Source organism: Hemiscyllium ocellatum, chromosome 4 (genome assembly GCF_020745735.1).
Source record: "Hemiscyllium ocellatum isolate sHemOce1 chromosome 4, sHemOce1.pat.X.cur, whole genome shotgun sequence".
NCBI classification, from domain to species: Eukaryota; Metazoa; Chordata; class Chondrichthyes; order Orectolobiformes; family Hemiscylliidae; genus Hemiscyllium; species Hemiscyllium ocellatum.
Window position 1 is genome coordinate 61,225,205 of NC_083404.1, and position 18,894 is coordinate 61,244,098.

The following is an 18,894-nucleotide window of genomic DNA, read 5'->3' on the forward strand; positions in this document are numbered from 1 at the left end:
GACCAGACCACTTAAAACACTCTCATGCAGGCAGCCCAGAACATAACTTTGCAATTTTTTTTGGTAAGTGTGCAGTGAAAATTACCTAGAGTAAGTTAGCTAGGTTGACTACCCGGCTTTAAAACAGACAAAAATTTATCCACAGAATTACACAATGAAATACAAAGAACAGAATAAAGAACCTCTAATTCAGTCTATCCAAACTAAATGTGTTGTTCAGAATATACACAACAGTCTCAATAAGCAAACCCCCTTAAAAAAAGAGTCAAAAAAGGAACAAATACTTACAGATTGAAGTTAGAATGGCAGAAAGACAAAGAGTTTTGCAATCTGTTTCCATACAGCTGAACTCCTAACTCGTTATGGACTGAACTGCTCAGCTAGAAAGCTGACCATTCCTTTTACATTAGGCAGGTCATTTCTAAAGTATGAACACTTTGGCCTGAATTCTCATCTGTTTACATACAAACAAAAAGAACTCTCAATACCGTTTAATCGGAGCTGAGGGCACCTTATTACCCCTCTGAAAAAAACCAAGGACACAGTATCCTTGAGAAAAGGAACAGTTTTTAGGAAAATGGACTAGCTTTGTGACACAGACATAAATCATCAGTAACATGGAAACTCTCCCTAAATTCCCACATCTGATAGGAAGAACATATCAGTCGACTAAATGTCATGTATGCTCCTTTACAATCTACAGACCCAGAAAACAGCACTGTCTTTTTGCTCAAAAAATAGTGCTCCAGGCTAACTTAGCATATACGCTTTACATTTTTACATTTAATCAACAGACAGATTTCAATCAAATATATTCAAGGAAGAACCCACTCTACTCACTACTGTGGACTTACAGCAAGGTTACACTTATCTGTTCCTGTGCTGTGAGCTCTCACATACAGGTTCCTCCAAGATCAGCTGTGAGTTTCGCTGTTTAATAATTTTTCATAGACACACTCTCATGTCCAGGGAGACATAAACTCAACAGCAAAGGCAGTAACTGTACAGATCTACTGTTGTTTCTGTTAGTAGTGTAGGCTTCTTTCTCGCTCTCCCTCACTGACCATGTGCTCACTGCCTTTTGTCTGCCTTTCTTCCTTTAAAAATTGCTATTGTTTGACTTTTTTTTCCAAAGTCCCAAAACAATGCAGCAGCATATAAAATAGTAATTGATGCTCCTCAAATTCGGGGAAATCACCTCCAATATTAAAATGCCTCAAAAAAGAGCAGATCTTGCAGCCACAAATGGTTTCTCATCCTTCATCTTGGATTACCCAGAATCCTTTTTGAACACTAATGAATCTTAACTGCCCTCTGCCATAGCCTAGCAAACCATCATGTTCCATAAAGAGAAGTCCACTACCATCTTTCCAGCACTATGAAGGATGGACAAATTGCAAATGGGCGAGGACACTGGCATTAGAAATTTGATGATATGATACTTTGAACCAAGGGGTATGTTGTACTTGAGGAGTTGGCATCTAATCACCTCTAGCTGAGGTAGAGTTTAGCCTCCAACCTGGGATCCTGTGGCTTTGGCGAGAGTACATCCATGCAGAGACAGTATCTCAGATGTGCTTTAACTAAGCTTAATTAATTAATTGTTGTAAAGAATATGACAAACCTAGACCACAAATCTCCAATTGCTTTCAATTTTTTTTTCATCCTTAATTTGCATGATGCAAGCAAGATATATGTTCTAAGAAATCGCATTTGATTACTTGGCAAGGGGAAAAGGACAAGCAGGGCAAAGATCCCAGAAGCTGAAGAGACTAGAGCAAAAAGGCAAAAAAAAATGCGAGTGAAGATAGCAATTAGAGAGTGAGAAGATGAAAAGGCCAGAACAAGATGGTGATGGACACATAATGTAAAAAGTGCCAGTACTGAAGGTGAGACCAAGTCTCTTCAAGAATACTTCCATCTTAGATTTCTTAGAATGAAGAGTCAGATTCAAAATATGATATTGCAGTACAAAGGTAAACATTTGACTGTAACGAAGTGGAAAAAAAGAGACACCTGAATTGTGTTGTACAAATGCTTAAGTACATCTTCCACCTGAAAACAAACCACCTGGCCCACTCAGTGTTCTCATGGAAAAACAGCAAATCAAGAAAATATCTTTTTCTCGTCAAAAGTTAAAATACTCCAGTAGGATCATGAAAAAAGCCTGTTTTGAGCCAAGAAAAAAGGACTTCTAATGGGATCTATCATGAAATATCTCATGTTCCAACTGAAAATGTAGAAAGTGATACGATAGATGTTGCTAATGGTACTGATGATAAAATATTCACAGTGCTAACAAACACCGAGTAAGTACGTGCAGATATGCAGTTTGATCTTAAGGATTTTGGGAGTGACATGAAAGATGTAAAAAATGTTTAGTAAAAGTTAAATAATAAAAATTCTATAACTAATTCAACTAAAGTCAAACGAAGTAAAACAAAACAATTGAACGTAAATTCATTGTGAAAATATATATAATTGAGTGAATGTGGCTATGCTGGAAAAGCGCAGCAGGTCAGGCAGCATCCAAGGAGCAGGAGAATTGACATTTCAGGCATGAGCCCTTCTTCAGGAAAGGAAGGGCCCATGCCTGAAACGTCGATTCTCCTGCTCTTTGGATGCTGCCTGACCTGCTGCGCTTTTCCAGCAACACATTTTCAGTTCTGATCTCCAGCATCGGCAGTCCTCACTTTCTCCTGAATGCGGCTGTGTTTCATATTTGTGGATTGAAATTAGAAATTAAAATAATAAATAAAAACTGTAATAATGTGACTGATGAACCTATTTCGGCGGTCTGAACTGCAGGTTTAATACCAATCTCATTCAGTCCATATTCTCACTGGGAGAATGTCTTTGCTTCTTACTTCATAAAAAGTCATTCTGCACACTTTATAGTTAAATTCTCATTCCTTTATGGAGGATGGGGTGCCCAGCTTGTCCGCAAAAAAAGCAGTCAATTCTAACTAATTCTCTCTGCAGATGTTGCCAGGTTTGAATTTTCCAGTACATTTTTGTTTATATATTTTTTAAATGATTCCCATATATCAATGCACAGAGTTCTATATATTGGTCAGATTATAATTATATTATTAACTATTTGAATTTGTATCTTTGTATATTATATTTAAAATAAAACCTTACACATTATTTTTTTTCTTTACCTGCCTACCAGTCAAAACCATCATTTCTAAATTTCAGTCTCTGACTTTACAAATCTTTTATACAAAATATGATGTGATCCTTGAAACCCTTGCAACTCCTTGCATGTTTCAGATCACAGTGTAAAAGAGTTTAAATAAAAGTGATAAAAGTTAGTAATACATTAAAGATCAGGTAATAAATTGTGTTAACTTATCTACAAACACCAGGAAACTAATGTTGATGAGAGATGGAGGGGGTGTAGATTAGGAAACATTGTACGTGAAATTATTATAGACCAAATTCGCAACAACCTGAACCCACATGTAACAATTTTTCTTTCTATTTAGAAACAATTAATTCTTTGAAGAGTGTAAACTGCTACATTCATAATAATAATCAAGTGTTAATCAAGTTACTAAGATTACATAGTACATGGAACAGATTTTTTGGTTTATGACTTCAATTGTTAGAATAGCTTCTTTCCATTTACCTTCAATATCAAATTTACTGTACTTAGAACAGGAAACAATACTGATATAAATCAAACACGTCAGAACTCATCTTCCTTCATTTTATTTCTCACATAAACATTTGTTGATGATAAAAGCATGCTTTGATTCAAAGTTTGAAAATAAAATACTTACAGGATTACTATTCTTAAAATTCATACCTTCTAAATTGCTGTTGAGAAAATTCCTGCCAGTAGCTTTTGGAGAACTCAAATCGAACATGTACCTTCCGAGATAACACTGCTTTGCCATTTGAGCCACGCGCTCATAGAACTGGCAGTGATACAGTAGAGCCTGGAGAGCAGGCAATCCAACTAGTGATAAACCAGACTCTTCATCATGAACACATGGACTCTATTAAAAAAAGAACTTTATTCAGGCAAACAGGAAACTCAACCCAGGAATTCACAAAATTTATAACGTAACAGAATAGGCTTTCCTTTTTTTTGATTTTAACATAGTGTCCATTACATTCTTTGGGACTACACCATGTAGTACAGCATTTATTTTTGTTATATATTTATTTTTACTTAAAAACCTTTCATATCATTATGAAAAGGTATGATTTGCTTTAAAGGGTGGTCATTCAAATTAAAGAATATTCAATGTATCCCTGACATTTCAAAAACGTACCTGGGACAAACCTGTTTCTACTCCACAATGATCACTTAAAAGACACAGAGTTACCTTGTGTATCAACATTTAAGAAAACAATCAATCAGATTCTTTCACTTCTAGACACAAATGTGGTTGCTCACCAACTCAATAATTACCTCAATGCAATTTGACACATTAAAGTTACTCACCAGTCACAGATTGCTATGCATTCTCTGTTGTACTTGCAGGTGATATCATAATATGGAAGTGCAATGAGACATCTTCTGACTTTTCAAAGTGACATTCACCTTACAATCCCATTCATGCTTATCGAGCGTATCAACAAACCTTCACTCTTTCATTTGCCTGCCTGGGCCCAATTATCTTGTCATAAGCAATCCCTTTTTGACTTCAGAATTTCACTTCAAAAAGTAATGTGGTGACCATCCATGCATAACACAGAATATTGACACAACATTTTATATACTTCATTAAAATAAAGCACATAACTGGAGACATTATACTACTTGAATCTACTAAAATACTTGTGTAGACAGCAATCAGAATCATCAGAAGTTACAGCACACAAAGTCCATGAGGCCCATTCTCTTCTCACATTCACATGCAGATAGATCAGATTTAATTCTTATGATTCTATTAATATTCTTTCTCTTTAATCATATTGATGATGTCATTTTAAATATAAACTATGGACCTATCTCTAAACACGGACTTATTTAATCAAGATCACGTCGAAAAGTGGCAAGTAATATGCATATCACACAAGTGCCAGGTGATGACCATTGTTGACTGTTTTTAAAATTCACTCAGGTTGTGGGCATCTTTGGCTAGGCCAGCATTTATTGTCCATTCCTACTTGCCCAGAGGGCAGTGGAGTTAACCACACTGCTGAGAGTCTGGATTCACTTGTAGGCCAGACCAGATAAGAAAAGCAGATTTTCTTGCCTAAGAGGACATTAGTGATGTTTTTTTCCTGACAATTAACAATGGTTTCATGGTCATTAGACCATTAATTCTATATTCTTTTACTGAATTCAAATTTCATTATTTGCCACGATGGGATTGAACCCAGGTGTCTAGAACATTAACTGAGTTTCTGGATCAATAGTCTAGTGTTAATATCACTCGGTCAACATCGCATAACTATTTTTCTTTTATTTCTCATTTTTTAGTTTGGAATTGTGGGTTGCAGTTAAGAATTGAACTCTGAACAGCAGTTTGTTTTAAAAAGAGAGAAGAAAAGACTGACATTTGCTATTAGAAACTGGCCTAGAAATATAATGCACGTTAATTAATGTTCTAAGGAGACTGTAGACAAATTGACACCAAGATGTTATGCTCAGGGATTGGCAATTGGTTGAATGTTGAATTGGCCAATCAAGGGAGGACTGGTGTTCGCCAACCACTACACAGAACTGACTGGGAGTTTGGGAAGGAGGGAGTTTTTATTTAAGTAGCTACTGGACTGGGAAGCTTTTTTTTGTTTTGCTGTCTCTAGTTCTTCTCCAGTTACAGACTTGTGCAAAGTGCTGAGAAAAAAATCGCAATCTCCAAGTAAGTACAGGTTGTTCTGCTATAATGCACATTTTGTTAACGCAAATTTGCTATAATGCGATTGACAAATTGGGGACACGGTCTAAAGCTTGAACTTTTAAAACGCGTTGGCTGTAACAGCATTACACTGCCAACACTTTAAGCACTGTTTCTAAAGCCTGATTTTTCTAAAACACAAGGTTGCACAAGAACGCAACCATAGCATTGTCAAAGAACTACCTGTACAACTTCCTTGTGGTCTACAGAAGCCGTTTGAATGACTGGTGACTTCAAAATTCAGGAAAGGTCTACAGTCCTACATGCCTGTATTAAAACCAACAGTCAAGAGACAGTCAAAAGATTTCTTGTTGAAATGTTATTGAATTGACAACAGTTTTTTAAAAATTGAATTTATCCCTTAACTCTGTCAGTTTGAGAGTGAGGGATTTATACTCAAGAGGTGATTGGGCTTATATCTTAGCTATTAATTAGATTGCCTTGTTGTTAATCTGTGTTCTGCTTTTGTTATATTATAAACAAAAGAAATCAGTTTATTATTAAAGTTTAAACTGGATGTCCAAGATCTGTTTTTTCTAAAATCTGGTTAGGATCAAAGAACAGTACAGCACAGGAACAGGCCCTTCAGCCTACCAAGACTGCACCAGCACAGGATATCTTTCTAACTTAAACACCTTTACCTCTACACTGTCTGCTTTCTACTATTCCCTGCCTAGTCAGCTGTCAAGATGCCTCTTAAAAATTATTACTGTAACTACCTTCACCACTCCTCTGGCAATGTATTTCAGCATATTCTCAGGCACTTACCACTGTGTGTGTAAAACACCTGCCTCCTGGATCTCATTTGAACTTACCCATTTTTACCTGAAACTTGTGTCCCTTGTAATTGACATTTCTGCCTTGGGGGAAAAAAGACTCTGTCACTTCATAAATTTCTATCAGGTCGCCCTTATTTTTCAATGCTCAGATGAAAACAAACTAAGTCTATCCAATTTCTCCTCATACCCTCTAATACCCTCCAAGCCAGACAAAGTCCTGGTAAACTGTTACTGTACGTTACCCAAAGTCTCCACATTCTCTGGTATTGTGGCACCAGAACTGTATGTAATCTTCCATATGTGGCCTAACTGAAGATTTACACAGCTGCAAAATGACTTGTCATTTTTTATACTTGATGCCCCGACCCATGAAGGCAAGCATGCCATATGCAGTCTTGACCACCCTATTCACCTATGTTGCTATTTTCAGGGAACAGTGGACTGGTGCTTCTAGATTCCTCTATATGTTGATCCTACGGAGGACTCCAACACTTACTCTATAGTTGCAATGATTTGGAGATGCCGGTGTTGGACAGGAGTGTACAACATTAAAAATCACACAACACCAGGTTATAGTCCAACAGGTTTAATTGGAAGCACACTAGCTTTCAGAGCGCTGTTTCTTCATCAGGACAGGCATCTAGAAGTACTCAGGGATGCCCTCACAAGAACGGGGTACGATGCCCAACTCATCGACCGCCAGTTCACGTGCCACAGCAAGGAACCATATTGACCTCCTCAGGAGACAGACACGTGCTGCAACCGACAGGGTACCCTTCGTTGTTCAGTACTTCCCAGGAGCTGAAAAACTATGCCATGTTCTCCGGGACCTGCAACACATTGTCAATGAGGATGATCACCTCGCCAATACCTTCCCCCACCTCCACTTCTTGCCTTTAAACAACCGCCAAGCCTCAAACAAATCATTGTTCATAGCAAGCTGCCCGGCTCTCAGGACAACTCCATACAATCCTGTCACGGTAGGCGCTGCAAGACATGTTAGAATGTGGACATAGATACCACCATTACACGTGGGGACACCTCCCACCTTGTACGTGGCAGGTAGTCATGTGACTCAGCCAGCTTATACGTTGCAGGCAAGGATGCCCTGAGGCATGGTACATTGGGGAAACTGAGCAAAGGCTACAGATGAATGGGCACCGCACAAGAATCAACAGACAGGAGCGTTCCCTCCCGGTTGGGGAACACTTCAGTGGTCTAGAATGTTCGATCTCGGACCTTCAGGTGACCATCCTCCAAGGCGGACTTCGGGACAGGTAGCAGTGAAAAGTGGCTGAGCAGAGGCTGATAGCTAAGTTCAGTACCCATAGGGAGGACCTCAACTGGGACCTTGGGTTCATGTCACATTATAGGTGACAACCATTGCACTATATCCACTCCACACACAGGCACACACATACACACTCTCTCTCACACAGACACTCACAACCCTTCACCACAGACACAGACACACAGACACACACACAGACCCACATGCACACATATATTTTGTGGGGTCAATTTGTACTTGCAGAGTTACATTATATTTTGCTCAAAAACTGCACGAATCCATGTAAAATTCTACTTTCTCACTTTTTAGATTAGAATCAATCTAAACATCATGGCATAGACAGAGAACATGGGGGCTAACACCTTCAACATATTGTCTAGGTAATACCCATTGTTACAGCTAACCTGAGAATGCAACTTTTAAAAAAAGATTTTGTGATTTACACATGAAAGAAGTGAAACTGTCATGGTATTTGAACAGATGAAAGATTCAACAAACAATCAAGGTATTTTTCAATGTATAATTTTAGTTACATCACACTGTAAATTATTGCTATAAATTCTGTGCCTTAGTGCAGGACACAATTCTATCACCTGATGAAGGAGCAGCGCCCAAAAGCTAGGGTGCTTCCAATTAAATCTGTTGGACTATAACCTGGTGTTGTGAGACTTTTAACTCTATAGTTGTATACTGTATAGCAATTCTGAGGGTCACTGAATGTTTCAAGATCATTGTGTTGCAAAGCCAATGACAGTGGCTGATTTGATTTGGTTTGCTATCCCTGTGTTGTAACACCAACCCCAATAAAAAGGATCTAATCATCTCTCCTTGACTGCATAGGGGCTGCCGTTGACCAGAAAACAACCTAGAACTGACCGTGTACATACTTTTACTACAACAGCAGGTCAGAGACTATAATTCTGCAACAAGTAATATATGTCCTGACTTCTCAAAGTCTGTCTACCATCTATTGGTTACAAGCCAAGAGTGTGATGAACGCAAAACAAAAAACACACAAGTGCACAGCACATTGGTGAGGCCTCTTCTGAAATACTGTGTCTCATTCTGGTTGTCCAATTATAGGAAGGACATTTTCAAGCCAGAGGGTGTTCAGGAAAGATTTACCAGAATGTTGCCAGGTATGGAAGATTTGAGTTAAAAAGAAAGGCTGGATGACTGGGACTTCTTTCACTGGAGCGTAGCAGATTGAGAGGCAACCTGATAATTTATAAAAAAATAAGGGGTATACATAGAGTTAATGGTAGCTGTCTTTTCCATATTTTTAAAGGTGAGAGGAGAGAGATTTAAAAAAGACATGAAGGGTAAATTTTGTTTTTACACAGAGGGCAGTTTACCTGAGGAATGAATTTCTTGAGCAAGTGTGGATATGGGTACAATTACAACATTTAAAAAACATTTGGATAGGTACATGAATAGGAAAGGTTTAGAGGATGTGTGTGCCAGAAGTAGGAAGGTGGGACTAGTCTAGTTTGAGATCATGTTCGGCATGGACTGGCTGGACCAAAGGGTCTGTTTCCATGCTTTATGACTCTATGACCATCTACAGCAAAACAGCCAGTTTGATACCTGTCCCATTCACCAAATTCAACATATATTCCCTCCATCACGAATGCAGAGTGGCAGCAACGTGTTTCATCTGTAAGATGCCACTGAAGCAACTCAACCATGTTCTTTCAACATCACCTACCAGACCCACAACTCCTCCTGCCTAAATAGTCAAGTGCAGCGGATGCATCAGGATACCAAGTTTCCCTTTATGTCACACACCATCCTGACTCCAAACTGTTTTGCTGAACCTTCATTGATGCCAGGTCAAACGCCTGGAGTTCCTCTTTCTACACCATAGGGACTGCAGTGGTTCAAGAAAGTGGCTTACCACCACCTCCTGAAGAACACTTAGGAATAAATAATAAATGCTAGATTATCTAGTGATGTCCACATCATCCATGCTCTTACCAAATTTGAAATAACATTTTTTTTTCCCTCTGAACTTACTTTTAACTTTTTTGGGTGGCCATCTTGGCTTTGTTCCTTCATTATGATCTCATATCAACAGAAACAAACTATTGTCTACCTTATAACCTTGAAGATTTCACCTTTACTTTCTCAGCTGCATTAAGAAAAGCCCAACTTCTCAAATTTCTCTTCATAACTGGATGCTTTTGTAATAACCTAGTAAATTTACATCATACAATTTTCACAGTTCTTGCATTCTTTCTGTGCTGCAGTGCCCTAAACTCAAGAATTATGGACTACTCTGCAAACGCTCTTCTAAAACCGTGTTTGTTGACATAACAGGCACTTCACTATCACAAGTGAAGCAACAAGGTGATGCTTCAGGCTGATGTAAAGAAAGCATGAATACATCACAAAAATGGCATTAAGATTCAAGCTTTGCTACAAAATATGGCAAAGCTCCAAAGCTAATTACTACTGATTAAAAAAAATCCTTCAGCATATTACATACCTTTACTTGGGCCTATTTGGAATAGTGAGCAAAAATTGTATGAACACAAATGAGGTTTCTTCCCTGAACTAATCTAGCCTTTTTAGAGAAAAAAAAACAAACGCATGCTAACACATTGTAAAGGTTGCCTTGCCTTTCCTTTTAAAAATAAGTGCTACCAACACACAAATTATATAATAACACAGTCTTATTTTTCTTACCTGCCAGACAGAATTCTTGGCCTCCTCCAATGTAGCTGGCATTCGAATCATCAGTAAATTCTGTAGTATGGATGCAGCCTGAAAGAAATTATACCATTACAATCTTTCAATGCCAGTGGGTGTTAAGCAGCATAGCAGCATCAAAATGAACCTCACAGTGACTATCTAATAATGTAACACAGTCAGAAAGCTTAATGTGTAGAGTCTCCTTCATTCATCTTTTCACAATAGCATTGGAATTGCATCAAGTTACACATTCTTTAGATCACATATTGGGGAACTGGAGGGGATTTATTCCTTTAACATGACATTTTTTGATGACTGTGAGATGCCTAATCACAAGGCAATCCAGCTATGCACAAGACAAAAGCTTCTATGCAAGCATCAAAATAACATTTACTATTGATCCATATTTCAACATGTATGAATGAATAGTAGGGCCGGAGGGTAATAGCTGAGGGCAACTTCAAGCACTGATGACAAGATAAACAATTGCTCTATCTTCTTCATTCAACATCCTTTAACCAAAGAAGTACTCAAGCTGAGGAAAACATAGAGCCTGTGTGAGCAAAAGCCCCAACAACTATCAGCATAAATTAACATAAAACATAATTTATAACAGTAATTCCAGACATATTTTGAAACATAATATTGGTTACTCAACATAACAGCTTTTGGAACTGTCAAAGACAAATGTTACAAAGAGGCCCAAGATAGATTTGTGGAACACAACTTCTTACAGTTTCCTGGAGAAACAGCATTGGTGAAGATTGCACAACATAATTCAAATCTATTTGCAAATCATTTTAGGAACAGGCCTTCCTAGCACCTGGAGATTCATAGCAAAGAAATAGCTCTTCAGCCTACCCTAAATTACTGCAGAATGTTTGGGTGGGGCAAGTGAACACTGCAGTGACTCATTTGAAAGACTGTTAAAAATACTCAATGTTAAATGGCACTGTCAAAAGCATTAAGATTACAAACATACAATTAAAAAAACTGTACAGAATACACAATATTAAAAGAACTAAGTAGGCAACTGATAACAAGCTATAAACGTGGATTCATGTGCGAACAATAGTGTTTCTGGCTAAATTGGCATTTGGGAGAAAGTGAGGACTGCAGATGCTGGAGATCAGAGCAGAAAAATGTGTTGCTGGAAAGGCACAGCAGGTCAGGCAGCATCCAAGGAGCAGGAGAATCGACGTTTCGGGCACAAGCCCTTCTTCAGGAATGAGGAGGGTGTGAAAAGCAGGCTAAGATAAAAAGGTAGGGAGGAGGGACTTGGGGGAGGGGCGTTGGGAATGCGATAGGTGGAAGGAGGTTAAGATGAGGGTGATAGGCTGGAGAGGGGGTGGGGATGGAGAGGTCGGGAAGAAGATTACAGGTCGAGAAGGCGGTGCTGAGTCTGAAGATTGGGACTGAGATAAGGTCGGGGGGGGGGGGGAGGAATGTGGAAGCTGGAGAAATGTACATTCATCCCTTGTGGTTGGAGGGTTCCTAGGCGGAAGATGAGGCGCTCTTCCTCCAGGCGTCGTGTTGCCATGGTCTGGCGATGGAGGAGGCCAAGGACCTGCATGTCCTTGGTGGAGTTGGAGGGGGAGTTGAAGTGTTGAGCCACGGGGTGGTTGGGTTAGTTGGTGCGGGTGTCCCAGAGGTGTTCTTTGAAACGTTCTGCAAGTAGGCGGCCTGACTTCTCAATGTAGAGGAGACCACATTGGGTGCAGTGGATGCAGTAAATGATGTGTGTGGAGGTGCAGGTGAATTTGTGACGGATATGGAAGGATCCCTTGGGGCCTTGGAGGGAAGTGAGGGGGGAGGTGTGGGCGCAGGTTTTGTATTTCTTGCAGTTGCAGGGGAAGGTGCCAGGACTGAAGGTTGGGTTGGTGGGGGATGTGGACCTGACGAGGGAGTCACGGAGTGAGTGATCTTTCCAGAACGCTGATAGGGGAGGGGAGGGAAATATATCCTTGGTGGTGGGGTCTGTTTGGAGGTGGCGGGAATGACGAAGGATGATGCAATGTATCTGGAGGTTGTTGGGGTGGTAGGTGAGGACCAGTGGGGTTCTGTCCTGGTGGCGACTGGAGGGGCGTGGTTCAACGGCAGAGTAGCGGGAAGTGGAGATGCAGTGGAGAGCATCGTTGATCACATCTGGGGGGAAATTGCGATCTTTGAAGGAGGCGGCCATCTGAGTTGTTCGGTATTGGAATCGGTCCTCCTGGGAGCAGATGCGGCGGAGGTGAAGGAATTGGGCGTTTTTACAGGGGGCAGGCTGGGAGGTGTAATCTAGGTAGCTGTGGGAGTCAGTTGGTTTATAGTAATATGTCCATGTTGAGTCGTTCACCCGAGATAGAAATGGAGAGGTCTAGGAAGGGGAGGGAGGAGTCTGTGACGGTCCAGGTAAATATGAGGTTGGGTGGAAGGTGTTAGCAAAGTGGATGAACTGTTCAACCTCCTTATGGGAGCACGAGGTAGCACCGATTCAGTCATCGATGTAGCGGAGGAAAAGGTGGTGCCAGTATAAGGCAGGCATAGCTGGGGCCCATGCGGCTGCCCATGGCTACTCCTTTGGTTTGGAGGAAGTGGAAGGATTGGAAAGAGAAGTTGTTCAGAGTGAGGATCAGTTCAGTCACTTGAAGGAGGGTGTCAGTGGAAGGGTACTGGTTGGTTCGGCGGGAAAGGAAGAAGTGGAGGGCTTTGAGGCCTTTGTGATGGGGGATGGAGGTGTATAGGGACTAGATGTCCATGGTGAAGATAAGGCATTAGGGGCCGGGGAAACGAAAATCATGGAGGAGGTGGAAGGCGTGGCTGATGTCCCGAATGCAGGGGGGAGTTCTTGGACTAAGGGGGACAGGACAATGCCGAGATATGCAGAGATGGGTTCGGTGGGGCAGGAGCAGGCTGAGACAATGGGTCGGCCAGGGCAGTCAGGTTTGTGGATTTTGGACAGGAGGTAGAAACGGGCAGTGCGGGGTTGTGGGACTATGGGGTTGGAGGCGGTGGATGGGAGATCCCCCGAGGTGATGAGGTTATGGATGGTCTGGGAGATGATGGTTTGGAGGTGGGAGGTGGGGGCACGGTCAAGGGGGCAGTAGGAGGAGGCGTCCGCGAGCTGCCGTTTAGCCTCAGCAATGTAAAGATCGGTGCGCCAAACTACCACCGCGCCTCCCTTGTCTGCCGGTTTGGTCGTGAGGTTGGGGTGGAACGGAGGGAATGAAGGGCTGCACGTTGCGAGGGTGAGGGGTTGGAGTGGGTGAGAGGGGTGGACAGGTTGAGGCGGTCAATGTCGTGGCGGCAGTTGACTATGAAGAGATCGAGGGCGAGTAAGAGGCCAGCACGGGATGTCCAGGTGGATTGGGTGTGTTGGAAGCGGGAGAAGGGATCGTCAGAGGGTGGGCGAGAATCCTGGTTGAAGAAGTAGGCGTGGAGGAGAAGGCAGCAGAAGAATTGTTCGATGCCTCGCCGCATGTTGAACTCGTTAATCCGGGAACGTAGGGGGATGAAGTGTGGCCTCTGCTGAGGACTGATCTTTCATCCTCAGAAAGGGGGAAGTCTGGAGGGTTGTTGAAAATACGGCAGAGTTGGGAGCTAGGACCTGGGGTGGGGCTGGAGCTGGGGATCGGCCTGGGGCTGGAGCTGGGCGTGGGGATCGGCGTGGGGCGGGGACGCATTCGGCGTGTTCGTTGTGCAGGTGAGTGACGTCACTGGGGGCGGAAGTAGATTAACGAGTTCAACACGCGGCGAGACATCGAACAATTCTTCCGCCGCCCTCGCCTCCGCGCCAACCATGCCTACTTCTTCAACCTGGATTCTCGCCCGTCCTCTGATGACCTCTTCTCCCGCCTCCAACACACCCCATCCACCTGGACACCCCATGTTGGCCTCTCACCCACCCTCGATCTCTTCATAGTCAACTGCCGCCGTGACATTGACCGCCTCAACCTGTCCATCCCTCTCACCCACTCCAACCTCTCACCCTCGCAACGTGCAGCCCTCCGCTCCAACCCCAACCTCACTATCAAACCAGAAGACAAGGGAGGCGTGGTGGTAGTTTGGCGCACCGATCTTTACATTGCTGAGGCTAAACGCCAGCTCGCGGACATCTCCTCCTACTGCTCCCTTGACCATGACCCTACCTCCCGCCACCACACCATCATCTCCCAGACCATCCATAACCTCATCACCTCAGGGGATCTCTCATCCACCGCCTCCAACCTCATAGTCCCACAACCCCGCAATGCCCATTTCTACCTCCTGCCCAAAATCCACAAACCTGACTGCCCTGGCTGACCCATTGTCTCAGCCTGCTCCTGCTCCACCGAACTCATCTCTGCATACCTTGACACGGTCCTGTCCCCCTTAGTCCAAGAACTCCCCACGTACGTTCGGGACATCAGCCACACCCTCCACCTCCTCCATGATTTTCGCTTCCCCGGCCCCCAACGCCTTTTCTTCACCATGGACATCTAGTCCCTATACACCTCCATCCCCCATCATGAAGGCCTCAAAGCCCTCCGCTTCTTCCTTTCCCGCTGAACCAACCAGTACCCTTCCACTGACATTCTCCTTCAAGTGACTGAACTGGTCCTCACTCTGAAAAACTTCTCTTTCCAATCCTCCCACTTCCTCCAAACCAAAGGAGTAGCCATGGGCAGCCGCATGGGCCCCAGCTATGCCTGCCTCTTCATCGGATATGTGGAACAGCCCATCTTCCGCAGCTACACTGGCACCACACCCCACGTTTTCCTCCGCTACATCGATGACTGTATCGGCACTACCTCGTGCTCCCATTAAGAGGTTGAACAGTTCATCCACTTCACTAACACTTTCCACCCTGACCTCATATTTATCTGGACCGTCTCAATCTCCTCCCTCCCTTTCCTAGACCTCTCCATTTCTATCTCGGGCGAACGACTCAACACGGACATTTACTATAAACCAACCGACTCCCACAGCTACCTAGATTACACACTCCTCTCACCTTGCCCCCTGTAGAACCACCATCCCATATTCTCAATTCCTTCGCTTCCACCCCATCTGCTCCCAGGGGGACCGATTCTAATACCGAACAACCCAGATGGCCTCCTTCTTCAAAGACCGCAATTTCCCCTCAGATGTGGTTGACTACGCTCTCCACTGCATCTCCTCCACTTCCCGCTCCTCCGCCCTTGAACTCCGCCCCTCCAATCGCCACCAGGACAGAACCCCACTGGTCTTCACCTACCACCCCACCAACCTCCAGATACATCGCATCATCCTTCGTCATTCCCGCCACCTCCAAACAGACCCCACCACCAAGGATATATTTCCCTCCCCTCCCCTAACAGCGTTCCGGAAAGACCACTCCCTCTGTGACTCCCTCGTCAGGTCCACACCCCCTACCAACCCAACCTTCACTCCTGGCACCTTCCCCTGTAACTGCAAGAAATACAAAACTTGTGCCCACACCTCCCCCCTCACTTCCCTCCAAGACCCCAAGGGATCCTTCCATATCCGTCACAAATTCACCTGCACCTCCACACACATCATTTATTGCATCCGCTGCATCCGATGTGGCCTCCTCTACATTGGGGAGACAGGCAGCTTACTTGCGGAACGTTTCAGAGAACACCTCTGGGACACCCGTACCAACCAACCCAACCGCCCCGTGGCTGAACACTTTAACTCCCCCTCCCACTCCGCCAAGGACATGCAGGTCCTTGGCCTCCTCTATCGCCAGACCATGGCAATACGACGCCTGGAGGAAGAGTGTCTCATCTTCCGCCTAGGAACCCTCCAACCACAAGGGATGAATCCAGATTTCTCCAGCTTCCTCATTTCCCCTCCCCCCACCTTATCTCAGTCCCAATCCTCGGACTCAGCATTGCCTTCTTGACCTGCAATCTTCTTCCCGACCTCTCCGCCCCCACCCCCTCTCCTGCCTATCACCCTCACCTTAACCTCCTTCCACCTATCACATTCCCAACGCCACTCCCCCAAGTCCCTCCTCCCTACCTTTTATCTTAGCCTGCTTGGCACACCTTCCTCATTCCTGAAGAAAGGCTTATGCCCGAAACATCGATTCTCCTGGTCCTTGGATGCTGCCTGGAAAAGCGTAGCAGGTCAGCAATACATTTTTCAGCTCTAAATTGGCATTTGCACATGTAGCCTCAACCTTTTAACATAGAGGCAGCATTGGGAACCTACAGATACAGAAATGTAATTAAAATGCCTGATTCCCATGAAGTTTCCTAGCATATAATCTGATTTTGTTGAACAATCCTATAACGAGGAGAATATTGATAGCTATCAGATGCTATGGAAAATATTTGTGTCATCGGTTTCTGTTTCTTCCAACTATCATGAAAGTATCAGCTGAATCAGCAGAAATGGTCAACGAAATTTAAAAGTGTATCACACTACAAATCACTTCACATGTACGGTTTCTGTGATCTTTAAATGTTGTTTCAGCATTCAATTCACCAGATCAGGTAATTTTGTACCCCAAATTGGGACTGTCTCAGGAAGAAAATCAAGGTTCTGCAAACAGGGATGGTTCTAAGGTCCTTGAAATCCCTTACATTTTCTTTAACAGAAGGCTGAGTAAGTATACTCAAAAGATTTTTTTCTAACTATAAATATATTGTTCTAAATATGATGAAAAAATTAGCTTGTGTACAAGCAATTATTAAATGATTCATCATAGTTTCCCCTCTCAGTTATTTTAAAATCAGGTCCTCCCAAATGAAGAGCTGCAAACCCCATTAAAATGTTGAATTTTGCTGATAGATAATTTTCAGCTGTACTTTTAAAACTGGAACAAATAATCCACCTTTAAATATGAGGAAATGCATTTAAATGGAAAAAGAGGAGAAAAGAAACAATCACATTCTATTATGCTGGTTGAATACACTTATTCATGGAAGATTAAGTTTGTGATTATACCAATGAATTTTCATGTAATTATCAACTGAAAGCTAACCGGCACAATCTCTAACCCATTTTTAGGGTCTATTTTCTAACTTGCACCCAAAGCAGAGACTCAACTCCATTTCTTTTTTGCTACTTTAAGTGCAAAGATCCAGATTATTCAATAAACTTATCTGGAAGAAGGAAACAACTTTTTTTTGCATTAAGTCGATGACTTTGTGAAATTAATTTAGTCAAGGGTCAGTTTAACCAATGTATTTCAAAGCCCAGTACTGTAGTGAACAATTACTGGTGTCGATTAGAACATAGAACATTACACCACAGTACAAGCCCTTCAGCCCGCAATGTTGCACTGACCTGTGGAACCAATCTGAAGCCCATCTAACCTACACTATTCCACTTTCATCCATATGTTTATCCAATGACAATTTAAACACCCTTAAAGTTGGCGAGTCTACTACTGCTGCAGGCAGGGTGTTCCATGGCCCATACATTCTAAGTAAAGAAATTACCTTTGACATCTGTCCGATATCTATCGCCCTCAATTTAAAGCTATGCCCTCTCGTGTTAACCATTACTATCTGAGGAAAAAGACACTCACTATCCACCCTATCTAAACCTTGGATTATCTTATATATCTCAAATTAAGTCACCTTTCAACCTTCTCTCGAATGAAAACAGCCCCAATTTCCTCATAAGACCTTCCCTCCATATCAGGCAATATCCTTGTAAATCTCCTCTGAATCCTTTCCAAAGCTTCCACATCCTTCCTATAATGAGGTGACCAGACTGTACGCAATACTCCAAGTGTGACCGCATCAGAGTTTTGTACAGCTGCAACATGACCTCATGGCTCCGAAACTCAATCCCTCTACCAATAAAAACTAACACACCATATGCCTTCTTAACAACTATCAACTTGGGTGGCAACTTTCAGAGATCTATCTACGTGGACATTGAATCTCTCTGCTCATCTACACTACCAAGAAACTTACCATTAGCCCAATACTCTTCATTTCTGTTGCTCCTTTCAAAGTGAATCACCTTACACTTTTCTGCTTTAAACCCCATTTGCCACCTCTCAGTCCAGCTCTGCAACTTATCTATGTCCCACTGTAACCTGCATCATCCTTTGGCACTATCCACAACTCTACCGACCTCAGTGTCATCCGCAATTTTACTGATGCATCTTTCCTCATCCAGGTCATTTATAAAATTGACAAACAGCAGGAGCCCCAAACTGGTGGCACACCACCAGTAACTGAACTCCAGGATGAACATTTCCCATCAATCACCACCCTCTGTCTTCTTTCAGCCAGCCAATATATGATCCAAACCACTAAATCACCCTCAATCCCATGCCTCT

General features: G+C 42.7%; 1 protein-coding gene across 2 annotated transcripts in view; it reads right to left on the reverse strand.

Moving 5' to 3' along the window:
- Nucleotides 1–18,894, reverse strand: part of rttn (rotatin) — a 223,972-nt gene that overhangs the window by 68,041 nt on the left and 137,037 nt on the right. For both annotated transcript variants that reach the window (XM_060823325.1, XM_060823321.1), the window contains exons 32-33: nucleotides 10,620–10,697; nucleotides 3,815–4,007 (exon numbers count right to left, since the gene is read on the reverse strand). In XM_060823325.1, coding sequence (XP_060679308.1) covers nucleotides 3,815–4,007; nucleotides 10,620–10,697 — 271 coding nt within the window. The remainder of the gene's footprint in view (nucleotides 1–3,814; nucleotides 4,008–10,619; nucleotides 10,698–18,894) is intronic.